The sequence below is a fragment of the Paroedura picta genome, chromosome 11 (assembly GCF_049243985.1).
Source record: "Paroedura picta isolate Pp20150507F chromosome 11, Ppicta_v3.0, whole genome shotgun sequence".
Classification (NCBI taxonomy): Eukaryota; Metazoa; Chordata; class Lepidosauria; order Squamata; family Gekkonidae; genus Paroedura; species Paroedura picta.
Window position 1 is genome coordinate 40,881,690 of NC_135379.1, and position 15,159 is coordinate 40,896,848.

Genomic DNA, 15,159 nt, shown 5'->3' on the forward strand with positions numbered 1-15,159 from the left:
ATCTGAGATCATCTCAGAACTCATTTTTATAAAAGCAAGGGTATTATAGCCTTCTGTCTACAGAGGCCCTGAGTAAACTTGCATTCACACCTGCATTAGCAGAAAAACAGGATGTTTAGACTCAGGAGGAAAGGCTCTTCTTATTTTGGATTGTTTTAAATTAGAGCCACCTCCATCATTTGGATGTACAACCAGCAATGATTAGATCTGTTTGTCACCTTCCTCCCCGCTTTTTGAAACTGATGGAAGGAAAATATATTTTATGACGCATAGGGGATCCACTGGCATAGTGGCAGTACAACTCAAATGTGGAGAGTGGCAATTGAATGCTTCAGGAAAGGGGGCAAAAAGCCACAATACGGTAATGCCAGCCTATATTGTAATGCATCATCATTCTTGGCTAATCATTCCCCGTGGTTCCCTGAATAAGGTCTAAACCTGGGGGGTTTTCCTTTTGATGGTAAACATTTAGTGCTCAGACATATGAGATGCTTGGGCACATAAAGAAATTCATATTGACAGCCAAAATATTGGCAACGGTAAGCATGCAGGTTCCCATAGTCAGGATCTTCTTTTATCCTGATCAGATCTACCAAACAATCCCGCCCACTCAAATGCAGCTGTGCACCCCTCAAAATAAAGTGTAAGGGGATGCTACGAATGGAAATTCTGCTTAATCCCCAGGGAATCTGCAGCCCCAGCATTGGGGGTCCCTTTGTATATTTTCTGGAAACTTATCCTATTGTTCCCATGTTTGGGAAACAGTGATAATAATAATAATGTTTTTGTATTTGTATATTTATGATGCAGAGCATTTGGTGTAGCCTCCGTTTGGCATCCACCATTCCTGATCGATGAAGTGGCAGCCATCCTTAGAGACAGTGTTGCTGTATACCTGTATATATAGATATATATATGTGTGTGTGTGTATCCATCCTTCCGAGGTTGATAAAATGAGTACCCAGCTTGCTGTGCGGTAAAACAGTAATGACTGGGGAAGGGAATGGAAAACCACCCTTTGTTGTCTGCTGGGGGAACACTGGAGGGCATCACCCCAGGGGTCAGACATGGCTCGGTGCTTGCACAGGGGATACCTTTACCTTTATGTATATAATAGTCCTAAAGAGTGTAGGTGAAACAGCTATCCTGTATGTTGGGTGACATACTAAGTACAGAGAGATTGAGGAGTTCATATGTCATGAACAAGAGTCTCCCTCATTTGTCAAAAAGCTTATGGTCTGCCATAATCACTCTTAAGGGCACTGGCTTCTTACATCCATTCCTGCATTTCTACATAATGCTTTTTATTATGTTTATAATGTGTTGCTTTTTGGTCTAGTGTCTGCAACTTGGTTATTCCCAACTTATATTGCAACTATAGTGGATCACATCAGGCTATATAGTTGCTATGTGTATCCCTATTTCAGTGACTGGATGGTCAGGCAGGTTCCCTTTTGTATTTGAATCCAGTCTTCAGTGAGCCTTGGGCATGCTGTCCAAGTTGTGGGTCTGCAGCATCTGTGCTCATTCCCTATTGAAATGTGGCATTTATGGATCTATTTCACAATGTTTTTTTCCATTGAAAGGACTACTGAGGCTATCCCTCTGGAAAACAGATTTCCACCCCCTGGGGGGTGGGTGAGGGAAAAAAACAAAAACAAAAAAGTAGAATCTTTAAGGAACACCTTTGGTTGAAACTCCCTATTCCCTTGACTCTCCTGAGGGCTCTGATATAGTGATCTTCCACTTTCTCCTCACAGTGACCCTGTGAGGTAGGATAAGTTGAGAAAGAGTCACTCTGCAAATTTCCATGGCAGAGTGGGGATTTGAAGCACGATCTCTAAGATCTTACACTCATCACATTGAATCTCTAGTAGGGGATACCTTGATACTATCTCCTTTGACTTTGAAATCCTCACAGTTGCCTTGTTATTTGACTGTGGAAAGCGTTGTACTATTATTGTCTGAGTACCGGGTCAGAACATCTATTTAGACTATTAATAAGACTCAAAATTCAGAGCTATTAATGTGTCTTTGATTCTTTGTTGTGCAGGATTCAAGAACAGCAGGTCCTGTTTGCCTACAGATGACTCCATGGCATAAACCTATATGAATTACTATGGTGGAAACAGGCTACCTGAGGTTATGTTACAGTGCTCAGGTTCTGTTCAACATGTCTCTGTCATCTACATGATGGGAAACCTCAGTGTGCTTTGGTGCTAGCCTCAGCGCATATATTGGATTGATACAGGGAAGATTAAGCAATGATTGCGGTCACATATGAGTGTCAATAATGGACACTCCAAACATAGTTCCTTTTTTGCTGCAAGAAGCAGTACAGGGTACTCATTTGCTACTGGAATCAATGCATGTTGTGCTCTGGGGTATCAGTGGGTTCACAACCCACTGGGGAAACCTTTCCATTCTTCATTAACCTTCTTCTTCCCTTGCAGGATTCCTAGATATGGTATTTGAAAGTTCTAACTGGACAGTGTACACTGCATTTCTGAAGCAACCTGTAGACCAAGTGGAGTGTGTTTCCTACTGCAAGCATACAGGTTCATTGCCTCTCTGACAGAGCCAGAATTCCTGCATAGAGACCTCCACCATCACCTAGTGCTCAGGCAATTCCGACTGATAGTTCGTCTGCTATTCCTGGCTGGTGGTTAATATTTAGGGTCTTGAGGGCGTGGGTGGTAAACCACAAACCCTCTTCTACTTGTTCTATTGGTGTAGATGGAAATGTTTCTAGATCAGGATAGCAAGATGTTAGCAACTCAACCGTTAAAAATGCATTTGTGAATCTGCCTTTTCTTTGATTCATTGATTGACAGATTTATGTATTACAGTACATCCTTTTTGGATGGCCGTGGATTCAGCCTGAAGGTTGGAGGAAACGTCTACCTTATCTGATGGCCCTCTCTTCTCTAAGATTTCATCGAGATGAGTAGTATTAAAACCGAACATGGTTTTTCTTCCCCAAGTGATTTCTAAGTTACTCCTGACTTGACACCTGGTTCTGAAGCAGAGAGGGCTATGTGTATGGGATATGTTTGGTTAAAAAAACCAAACAAGTAAATAATGGAATGGGCTGATCCAGGCAATGTAGAAATCGTTACTTGCCTTACTGATCCATGAATGTGTAGAAGGGCCTCAGTACAGATATTACCATGTTGAATGATGTTTCCATAAACTGACAAGCTTTGCCTGAAGTAGATGGCCCTATTGGTATCTCTCTGAATTACATGTTCTCAGAGTTTTTTTCTGCAGTCTTCTTGCCTGGATTGCCTCTAATAGACATCTGCAGTGGAGTGACCTGATCAATGATCCACATTTGTCCACCACTTTGTTATAGATGTCAACTCCTGGAGAGAGGTTCTGTGGGTAGAGTGGATTCAATCCATTTTCTGCTATGTAAGCCCACACCCACCTCCAGGGTGCGTGATCTTGCTAGTCTCCCATGTGGGACTGCACAGAAGCCACGAAGATGAAAACAGGGTTGCACTTACCTGTAACTGTTGTTCATCGAGTGGTCTTCTGTGCAGTCACACAACCCTCCCTCCTTCCCCGCAGTGGGCCGCTGATAATGGATTGACTTGCCTGTTCCGGCGGCAGGAAGGAGAACTGAGGGGAGAGTGCTAACCCCTCCCACATCATGTGACTTTGGGCGGGAAAGTCACCCTCTGTAGGGGAGGGGTGAGCACTCTTGGGAGCTTCTAGAATTTTATATGTATAAAAGCTTGCGAGTTCCTCTCCGTGGCAGGCCTGCGATTCCGCAGAACCCATGTGTGACTGCACAGAAGACCACTCGATGAACAACAGTTACAGGTAAGTGCAACCCTGTTGTCTTTGGCTTCCTGGCCTTGCCTGGAGGAGGACATTTGCTGCCTTTCTATGGAGGAAGAAACAAATGGAAATGACAGGCATTTGCTGCCATACATTCATTCACAACAGCAATGTACACCTTTGCCCTGCAAAACCTGGAGATTGTATAGCTCTATGGGTCAACATGACTACCTGAGTAATTTCACAAGTGCATGTATACTGTTCAACATACCCGACAGCCATCTAGTAAATCTTCAGGTGCCTGCAAAGAACTAATATCCAAGTTGATCAGGTCATCAAGAGGCAGATCCAGTTTGCTATTCACAGCCAAGCTACATCCTGTTTCATTAATACCAGTGAAATTGATATTTGAAATATGGCTGACATCTGTGAGGGTCCGACCTTGGAGTAAAATTCAAATAAAGGAGGGATTTAAGACTTTAGTGAAGTGTAGAATTATGAAATCTTAAAGTGAATAATTATGAAATCTTGAACGGGTTTGGAAACAGAAAGGTGGCAAGAAATTCAGCAAGAACTACTGATCAAAAATATTTCATTAGTCAAATGGATCATGGGTACAAGTATTTAGACCAGTGGTTCTCAACCTTCCTAATGCCATGACCCTTTAATACAGTTCCTCATGTTCTGTTAACCCCAAACCATAAAATTATGCAAGTGTTCTTTCATAGAAATTAAACCAAAACTGACCAATGGCGTGAAGATCCATTGTTCATAATTGTATATAAATTGTTTTTTTTTCTGGGATTTCTCAGTTCAGTTCTGCCTTTTGTCCCACCATGCCGATTTCGCTCTTTTCCGCTGCTCCAGACAGACAAACGCTCTCTCTCAATCTACCCTGCCAGGCTGTTCTGTGGATGCCACCCCCCGCCAAGCTACTTGCCCTGCTACGACTCCTGTGAAAGGGTTATTGGACCCCTAAAGGGGTCCCGACTCCCAGGTTGAGAACCACTGGTTTAGACTACACTACAGTGAAAGTATACCTTGTGGAAACCACTTACATGTGCTTTTGTAAATTTACAGGGCATTAGTGTCAGTAATAAAATATTAGGCATGCAGCTCTTTTCTCGCTTTAACAATTACTAAAAACACCATGAGGTAGGACAGGATAGATGCGGACTTGGATCCACCGGAAGGTTTCCATGGGAGGAACAGATTTTTATCTATGACACTCAGCCTCTCCTTTCCACTGCAGTTCAAAACAATCCCCGAAATTCTGTTCTTGCAAGATAGGGAACACCCAGGAACAAGATGAAGGGGAAAGTGTAGAAAGATTTCCCCCCCAGTGTGAAATGTCTCAGGTGGATCTAAACCAATGGGTTGGATTCAACAGATCAGTTCCACCAACGGTAGCGCTTACCTTTTCTAGGCTCTTTGCACCAGAGAAAGCACCACAATTAGTAGAACAGATCCTTCAGTCAGCTCCCCCCCCCCCAGTTATTGTGTGAGTGTACAATGCCATCAACATACAGTCAACTCATGGTGACCCTGTAGGGTTTTCATGGCAAGAGATAAACAGAGGTGGCTTGCCACTGCCAGTTCCAACTTCCTAGCCAATATTAACTAGAACTAGAACTGACCCTACTTAGCTTCTAAGATCTTGCCTGGGCCACTCCTGGGCCTGATTATTGTAGAGGTCCTTCAAATATTTATGGCCAATCTGTTCCATTTAATATTTCTGGTAAGGCCTTGGAGTATGTCTCATGGCTTAAGTGCCATCACTTAACACTCACTCAGGGTAGCTGTCCCACCCCCGAGTGCCTTCTCCTCCAACCAGCTTTCCAGGCTGTCCAGCAGCCAGCCAATTGCCTTCCTTCCCCACCGCTGAACACCCACTCCTACCACCACTTCCCTCTTAGGCTAGGAGACTACAGATCCCTGCTACATAAGAGCTGCACTGCCGGTGAATTCCCTAACAGCTGCCTGCAGCCTTTCCAGGTCCAGGGGGGAGGGGGAGGCCACCCGCAGAGTCCTTCCACCCCAACCCCCCCACCACCACCACCCAGCGCCCATTGTATTCCTGAATGCAACAGGCTTGGCCCCTAGTAATGTTATAAATAACACCACAAGTTGAAGCATTTTCAAAACTAGAACCATAAACAAACCATCACACAGCCCTACTGCTCACAAGAGCCATTCTAATTACTTACTATCGGGCTTGCTGGTTTCATTGGTAGGAGTGGATGTGCTTGGGGTACTTTCTTGCGTCGACCTAGGTTGTACCGTATACATGGACTCATTCTGGCAAAATCCCTTCTCGATACTGTCGAAGAACCACTGGATAGATACACAGTGGACATTCCATCTTCTTGCACACTCGTATTTTGGGCCTGCCCCATGTACAAAACACACACCCAAGGAACATAGTAACATAACAAGCAATTTGTCTGAGAAACAAACTGTCAAAAGCACACATATGCCCAACATTATAGGATACTTCTTGAGTGACATGAGGAAATCCAACGTTTCCCTCACTTTGGACATGACTGCAATAACAGTTTATTCCTTTAAAATAACTGCATTGACACACAGAGAGAGATTGTTGTGAACAGGATGTGAATGCAATGAAGTTTTAAAGGTTAGCTATACAATTTCACAATTATATCATGGAGAAAATCTTGTTCTCTAGGACGATAGTCCCCAACCACTGGGCTGTGACCCGGTGCCAGGCCGCAAAGGTCCTGGCACTGGGCCGCGGCTCCCTCTCCCCGCCCCCCCCCCCCCGCAGTAAGAAACTTCCCAGGCCGCAAGCTTGTGGCCTGGCAAGCTTCTTACTGTGGGAGGGGGGGAGAGGGAAGCACGGCCGCGCATGCCGCGCATGCATGTTTTCGGCCGCTCATGACGCATGTGCGACATGCGCAGCATGCGCGGCCAGGCAATCGGCCTCCCTGCTGCCGCCAGTCCCCAGCCTGAAAAAGGTTGGGGACCACTGCTCTAGGACACATCCAAATAATTGCATTTAACGGAATTGTGCAAAAGAGTAACTAAATCAGAGTATCATTCCAACAGGCAGGTAAAGAAGATTTCTACTAACATATCAGGGACATCAGCACCCCCCTCCCCCCAATTTCCTTGATGTCCTTCTTATTTTTATATTATTTTCCTTGTTTTCTCTTTTTTGGTAGTACAAACCATATCTTCAGATCTTCGCTCATGGCTTGAGCACTACAGTTGTGGTCATACTGCATTATGTTCTCTGTGCCAGTACAAATTTCCATGCTAAGGCCAAAAGTTTAGATCCCAGAAACTAGTGGTGGCACAACTTTTCAAGGCAAAATTATTTTGTGCCAGAAGAAAGTACCACCTTTAAAGAAAGATCTGTGAGCTCTAACCCAATGTGTCAGCCAACCAATCTTTCTACAGTAGAACTGCAGGGCTATGACACTCATACAATTAAAATGTCTTCATTAAAAACATTAAAAAAAACATTTTTACAATTAAAGCACACAGCACCTGTCTGGAATCACTGTTTGGAAAAAATATATAGCAGAAAAACAAAGGGGAAGGAATACCCCTCTAAAGAAGAGTTGGTTTTTAACTACTCATGATTACAGAATCACAGAATCATAGAGTTGGAAGGGGCCACACAGCCCATCTAGTCCAACCCCCTGCTCAACGCAGGATCATCCCAGAGCATCCTAAAGCATTTTAATTTAATTCCTGCTCATATGCCGATTTCAGATCTTTCTGTTTTTGTTTTCAGCTGCTGTACCATCTCATTTCATGGCTGTTAGTATATGACACTTTTTAATAAGTTTTGTCTATTTTTAAATATTGGGGGGTGTTTATATTGGAAGCTGCTGAGGCAATCCTTAAGGGCGCAAAATATAACTCATTAAATCAGGGGTAGTCAAATGGTGGCCCTCCAGATGTCCATGGACTACAATCCCCATGGACGTTTGCTGGCAGGGGCTCATGGGAATTGTAGTCCACGGACATCTGGAGGGCCGCAGTTTGTCTACCCCTGCATTAAATAAAATGGGGGAAATTACAAACAAAAAGCACAGCTTCAACACGGGACGGGGGGATGACAACAGATTGTATGATCTGAATAGCTCATTTGTTAAAAAAAACATTAAGTCGCTATGTAGAATTTTTTCAGGAATACAGCACATTGAAGACAGAGGCATAAATAGCTAGACCAACACGTCTATATATAATTCATATAATTAATGCAATATAATTAATGGAAAATGACATACTAAGGCTACCTCCTGCATCCAGAACTGATCCCTACGAGGCTGATAGTTACAAGTCTGCCAATATTTACACATACAAGAAGTCTTTCAAATGCAAATCAAAGTGGGAAGAAAGGAGTTTTTCAAATGAGATTTTTTTTTTTACCTTTAGGGTCTTGAACAATAAGATGGGTACATTCATTCATCCTGAGCTGCCCCGAGTACAGGCCACCGTTCTCGATAGTGAGGCGCTGGACCTCTTTTCGGTCCAGAGTGCTCAAGCCTGTTACACAGACTGTGCAACCACGAAACAAAGGACATAAGAACTCTCCCATGCTTATGTCTGTGTATCTAATCATGCTGTTTGGGACAAGAGCAATAACAACATCTGTCATCTGTCTTTTGCCAGAGGATGCACAAAATGAGCCAAAGGATTTCTTGCAAAAATCCAAAAGCTGTTTATTAAAGTCCACAGACAGCACTGCAGGTCACCCCAGGATAGTGAGGCATTGCTAAGAAAAAGTTACAAAAGAAAACCTAGGGTTCATATAGACCAGGGGTGGGCAAACTGTGGCCCTCCAGATGTCCATGGATTACAATTCCCATGAGCCCCTGCCAGCATCATGGGAATTGTAGTCCATGGACATCTGGAGGGCCACAGTTTGCCCACCCCTGATATAGACAGTTCCCCTTTCCCCACCTAAATCCTTTCCCACAGAACCCAGCTTCTATCATCGAAGAAGAACTGCAGCAAAGCTTTGACACCTAGGTGCCACAGAGCTAGTGAGACTACCTGGTCTTCAGCCATAACACGCAAGCACATACTGATAACACTGATAAGGAGAGAATAGCAAAAAATCCTAGGAGCAGAAAGAGGGGAGAGGGAATGGCTGAAAGCCACCAGAAAACCCAGGGGAATGCAAGCATGTAGCCCACCAGAGGCAAACCATGCAAGTGGTGGGGGCTTCATGCCAGAAAAAACTAAAAGCATTAAGAGTATTTGCATGAGTAACTAATGTAATACAGAATTATACAGCTTTGGAAAAATGAAGAATTAAACATTGGGTCCCACCTAAACTCCATACCCCAACTCCCCCTCCTTGTTGCACCCTGAGATGACCTTGAAAATGTGCTCAGAGGAGATGCCCCCAGAAGCAGAATAAGGATAGATTTGGAAAGGTGTTGTGATTAGGTGAAAAATCACCACCACACATACACACAAGAATGCATAGATTTTTTTTTACGGGATCCAACCCAACATGTTTCGTTTCAGGCAAGAAGACACAGTTGGAATATTATTCCTTGTAGTAACACCTCGTATTACAGTTCTGAACCTTACATTCTGCAACTACAGTAGGGTAATACACAGGGTTAAAATCGGCTTCAATAAAGAACATAACTCACATTTTTTTAGTGTCCCAGTTTCCTAAATAAACATATCAAAACCTCACCTGTTCTGTGATTTGTCCCACAAAGTCTTCACCCAAGAGGGAAGTACAATGGGTTTCCTTAAATTAGCAGCAACTAAATATTTCTTGCTTCCGACTTCTCCAGCTATGAGGTGCGTCACTGACATATTAAGATCTCTGTAAACACGGCCACCCATCATCTGTATGTACTGATGGACCTCCTCCTATGGAAGAAAAGAAATCATATGGTAACAAAGAATTAGTCACATAAATCCTGAAAACCTGCTCTTTTAAATACTAAAGCTATTACTCTACCATAATACTAGTAGAAGCACAGCTAAAGCACTAGGTCCTCCTTTTGCTAGTATAGTTTACAGGAAGAAATGGCACACTGGATTGATTCAGTGAAAGAGAACAATAATTATAGCGTTACTGAAATATAAATAGCACAAGGAGAAGGTGAAAGTGGTCAAATTAGCTTGAGGTAGCATGATAGTGTGTAAAATGTTCTCGTAATATGAAAAAGTTTTCTGTCATCCTAAAGGAAGATCCAAGTATTATGAATGCTCTTAAGCAAGAGAAGGACAGTTTTGTATATATTCTTACAATACAATGAAAGAACAGGACAAAGCCTAAGGAAATTGTGGGCATTCTTTAAGGGTTTAAAAGAAAGCAGACATCAAAGACTATTTAGGCACTGCAATACCCTTATCACTTTGAATTTTACCATTTCGAAGAGAAAATTTACATCTTGTTATCTAAGTGAATTTAAGAATAGTCCTATCCTAGGTTACACCCTTGTAAGACCATTGTAGTAAATGGATTTGGAAGGGTATACCTATGGTTAGGACTAGGGCTGCACACCGGTGCCTGCGCCTCCCCTCCCCTCCCCACGGCACAGTGCTGGCTGCATCAGCCTGGAACGGCCAATTCAGACGCCGCCGCACACAGCCCTAGTTAGGACTGCACTGGCCTCTAATTCCCATGGGCAGGTGTTTCAGAATAATGAAGTAGTCACAATCCTCTAAAATAGCGATCCCCAACCTGTGGGCCGCGAACCACATGTGGTCCTTCGACTAATTGGAGGTGGGCCCCGAAGGACGCCTTCGCCCCCCTCCCCGGCCCTTTACTTCATCCCCCCAGCCCTTTACAACACACTTCATTGTTGTGGCGTGTCTGTATCTTATTTTGAAGGGATGTTTAAACATTACCATAGCGATCAGAGAGCGCTAGGACAGTGGTTGGGAGTAGAGGAGTAAACTACCCCCCCCCCCGCCCACTGGGCCTCAGTAAAAGGCGTTGAGTGGTCCCTGGTGATAAAAGGGTTGGGGACCTTTTTATTCATCTAGGAGACCTCACACAGTGACTGAAAAAAGCCATAACATAATGCATTACTCGTGCTTCCTTCTCGAGGTTTGTACAGGACACCGTTACATCAGCCATGGTCATGTTATAAACTGGGTAATCAGCTCTGGGAACACATCGCTGGTTTTGCATGCAGTAAATGACTACCTGTGGCCCAACAATTCTACAGCCAAGCTGAAAGAAGAGACAAAATAAACGAAAATCAATCAGTAGGATACCTTCCCATCAGAAACTGGTCTGCCATCAGCCCCTCACCCATTCAACAAACAAACAAAAAATAAACTAGAGAGACCTGAGCTTTGATCTGTTATCAAAATCCACCTGGAAAGCTGTTTATCTGGTTAGTTTTGATTCTTTCTGAATGTGAGGGCGGCTCAATATTGAAATAATGCAAGAAAAGCTTGTGACAGCGTTTCATTGACTACTATACTAAAATCCAAGAAAGTAGTCATATATTCGTTAAGAGACAGTGTAGTGCAGCAGTTAAGAGTGCTGGAACTGCAATCTGAGTTCAAATCCTTCCCCTGACATTACCTATCTTGCAGGGTTGTTGCAAGGATAAAATAAGGAAAACAGAAACATGTTCACTACCCCGAGTTCCTTACTGGAAGGACAAGACATGTATGTACTACTACACAGATAAATTCGCTGTCTTTGGAACAGTTTACGGCAGCTGGAACAAATATCTATTCGCTCTCCCCCCCCCCCCCACACACACACACACACACTTGCACAAGTACACAGAATGCTCTTTTTTTTTGGTAGGGCTTTCTACTTGAAATACTCAGTACCAAAATATTGTCATAACAGGAACAAGTCTCACAAAACAAGCCATGCTTATAGAAAAAACGTTCGAAAATCCTCAGACTCACACGCTGCTTCCCTTTGTATGTGGTATGGAAAGTAAATGCTATTTCCAAGTTGCATACAAAAAAAGGAGAAGGAAGGATCGTGTAGGATTTTCAAGACTCGTTCCTGGAACAGTCATAATTTATCACTGCATGTGAATTGTATCCAGTGCATTTTTAGTATTTAGTCACAGACTGAAGAGAGAGAAAACGCTTGCATTAACTTCCTTTTTGGTACAAAACATTTAAAGGCTAGCAGGCACAGAACAAACCTTTTGAAGGTGATTAAAAACAATTCCACTGAACTGATCACATATATACAGAGATTTGTTGCTCTCTTGTATTTTCAGTGCGGCTTCATCTTCAAGAATCTGGAGATATTCATCTGACTGAAATTCTTTTATTGACTTAAAAAAAACACAATATAGTTAATGTGAATTTGGAAGCCTCGATCCTGCTCTATCATTATGTAAACAGTGGCTGCACTATAAAAGCAAAACCTTAAACAGTCAGAGCTACATTTAATTCAATATACTGGACAGAAAAAAAGCAAGTGCACCATCTTCACTACATGCTCTCCCTCCCACTACTACATACTTTTTTAAAAAGCCTGTAGGTATGGGGTTGCCTGCCAGGCATGATCGTATAAGACTACAACCAGGACCCAGGAACACACAACACTTTTCTATAAGGGGGGGGAGGGGAGGGTGGGTTAAGCACCTCTAATTTCTTCTATTCTACATTTGGGATTTTGTATAAATGCCTTTCTGTGATACATGTTGTGATGCCAAGTTCAGCATTATTGTCTAATAACATCAAACTAAGAGTGGATAGCTCAGGCTAGCCTGATGTCATCAGATCTGAGAAGCAGGATCGGCCCTGGTTATTATTTGGATGGAAGACCTCCAAGGAAAACCAGGGTCATGATGCAGAGGCAGGCAACGGCAAACCACCTCTGAACATCTTAATCAGGTAACTTCCCTTGAAAATCTGACATGGTTGCAATAAGTTAGCTGTGATTTGACAGCACTATTCACCATCATGAGTGTGTGTGCACATTACATTGACTGAGCATGCAACCAAACTCAGACAGGCATCAAGTAAACTTACCTCAAGGGCTTGAAGGAAAAATTCTGAGTTTTTCGCAGACTTTATAAACTTCACAAAATATGGTTCCTTGTTACTATTCATTATTAACTGATTAAGGAAAGAAGAAAGCAAATGTAGAGTTTTTTGGAAACATGAATTATTAACAGTAGGTCAAAGGAACAATTACCTGCTAATGGAGGCCTGTCCAAAAAATACCAAGGTATAGAGACATTTTTACCAAACAAGAAAAAATTCAGTTATTCATATATGAGAATTTAACTTTTTAAAACATATGCAACAAAATCTTGAAAATTCCCTTTATTAGCAGCTAATTCTACCTTCTGATAAACTTTCCTAGTTTACACTTCCATTAGTTATAATCCATCATTCCAAGTTACAATTTTGAAGGAATTAATGTCTCTCCCAAAAACCCCAGTGTCAATTTCATGAGAAACTGACAATTTTAGTTTCCTACTCAGAATTTTGGTGATCTGTCTTAAGAATGTGACAAACATTTAAGGATTATTTATCATTATACTAGGAATTCTCGGTGAGTATGGATAAAGCTTGGTGTTTTTTTTAAAATGTGCAACATGCTATTTGCAAACAAAAAAATTATATAGCCATACCTTGAAAGCACAGAATTTTAGTACACATTTATATTCCACCTTTCTGCCCAATCAGAGCTACCAAGGCAGCTAACAATTAAAGCAGCATACCAAAGTAGACAAAAATTGTTATTTTTAAAGTTAACAAACATATATAAAACAGAGGACTGCAATTAAAACACCAGACAGGAAGAAGGGATCATTAAGAGAACACTAGACAAAACACAAAAGTCTTCACCTGCTAGCAGAAGACAGTGATAGACAGGTCCCAAACAATTATTCCATATTTATGGGACTACAACCAAGAAGGCCATTTCTTGGGTTGCCATCATTTAGCTAAGGAAAGCAGAGGCCTCTGCAGGAGGGCCTCAGATGATGCTACCGTTAGGGTGGTTAAGTCAGGGCTCAACAAAAACCAGACACCTTAGGGCTTACCACATGACAACAGAATTGACTCCGTTTTGTACAGCAAAACAGCACATAAAAACATCACAGATACAAAACTGGATTCAATCAAAAAGGACAGCAACGTTTATACCCTTTTCCCTTTACAAGAGGGCTACAAGAGAGCCAGCGGTTAAGAGTGGCAGCCTCTAATCCAGGCTTTCATGAATCTCTGGAGTTTCTTGTCAGCCCTGGAAGGGTATCCCAAATGGGTGGACGTTAATTAATTTTAATATATTTCAAAAATGTATTAAACATTTATCACGTGATATGAACATATATGGTCAATGTCTTCCTGCCTTCCCTCCCAAAATGGCCAATGACAAGCCTGGAGAGGACGGGTGGGGGAAAGGAGCCAGGTGGGCATGTACACAGCTATGCTTCCCAACCACATTCTGCACAATCGCATCGCCAACCGGAAGAATGTTTCACGGGGTACTCAACAGTAAAAAAAGTAGAGAAAGGCTGCTCTAATCTGAAGAACTGGGTTTTGATACCCCACTCTTCCACATGCAACCAGCTGGGCCTTCCACAGTTCTCTCAGAGCTCTCCAAGCCTCACCTACCTCACAGAGCATCCCCTGTAGGGAGAGGAAGGGGCGACGATTGGAAGCCGCTTTGAGACGCCTTCGGGCAGTGAAAAGCGGGGTCCCACAAACCAGCTCTCCTCCTCCTCCTTCCACCTGAGGAAGCAAGGAGAGGTGTCCAGACAGCGCCCGCTGGCCATGATCCGCGCCCACCTACCGAAACCGGAAGCGCTCCCAGGGGGAGTGGTGCCCCTCCCGCGTGACAAGGTGACCACCCTCGCACAGGTAAGGGCCAGGGGACGGAGTCAGCGTAGCTAGGCAACGCCAGAGGGGTAAGGGGAGGGGGGGTGGCTGTGGCGCGAGAACCGGAGCGACACTCTCTCTCACCTCCCTTCTCTGCTCTCGGCCTTCCCAGATCGCTCCCCGCCAGCCCAGCCGCCCGCTGCGCTCTTCGAAAGGCAGGCGGGAAAGCCCACCGAGTCCAACTGCGCATGCGCAAACTCGGCTCGACTTCGTTCTCCTGGGTGCCGTCATCCTGCCGACGTTGCGTCTTAAAGGGGCGCTGCCGGAGAGTTATGAGGGAAGCGGGGAGAGGCTTCTGGGTGGAGACGGTGGGCCCCCCCATCCGGCCGCGCGTGGCTCTTTTAAGCAGGGCCTCGCTCGAGCGCGATCGGGAGACGATTCGCTGGGCGCCCAAAGGAAGCTCGGCGGCGGCTGTTTCCAAATGGAGAATTGAGCCCGGGAGCGGCGCCTTGAAGGCCAGCCACGCCCACGGGAGCTCCCACCGGGGACAAAGCTTCGGGGCCATGCAAGGAAGTGCTTTTGCAAGCATCGCAGCCAGGAGAAGGG

General features: G+C 43.8%; 1 protein-coding gene across 2 annotated transcripts in view; it reads right to left on the reverse strand.

Moving 5' to 3' along the window:
- TOPBP1 (DNA topoisomerase II binding protein 1) overlaps positions 1 to 14,859 on the reverse strand; it is a 36,865-nt gene extending 22,006 nt beyond the window's left edge. Inside the window, exons 1-9 of one of the 2 annotated variants that reach the window (XM_077302662.1) lie at positions 14,698 to 14,859; positions 14,350 to 14,466; positions 12,754 to 12,840; positions 11,916 to 12,050; positions 10,826 to 10,969; positions 9,473 to 9,654; positions 8,188 to 8,381; positions 5,994 to 6,173; positions 4,058 to 4,227 (exon numbers count right to left, since the gene is read on the reverse strand). In XM_077302662.1, the coding sequence (XP_077158777.1) occupies positions 4,058 to 4,227; positions 5,994 to 6,173; positions 8,188 to 8,381; positions 9,473 to 9,654; positions 10,826 to 10,969; positions 11,916 to 12,050; positions 12,754 to 12,840; positions 14,350 to 14,466; positions 14,698 to 14,844 (1,356 nt within the window). In that variant the 5' untranslated portion in view covers positions 14,845 to 14,859. The remainder of the gene's footprint in view (positions 1 to 4,057; positions 4,228 to 5,993; positions 6,174 to 8,187; positions 8,382 to 9,472; positions 9,655 to 10,825; positions 10,970 to 11,915; positions 12,051 to 12,753; positions 12,841 to 14,349; positions 14,467 to 14,697) is intronic. The other variant, XM_077302663.1, reaches the window with a different exon arrangement.
- Positions 14,860 to 15,159: the final 300 nt, after the last annotated feature.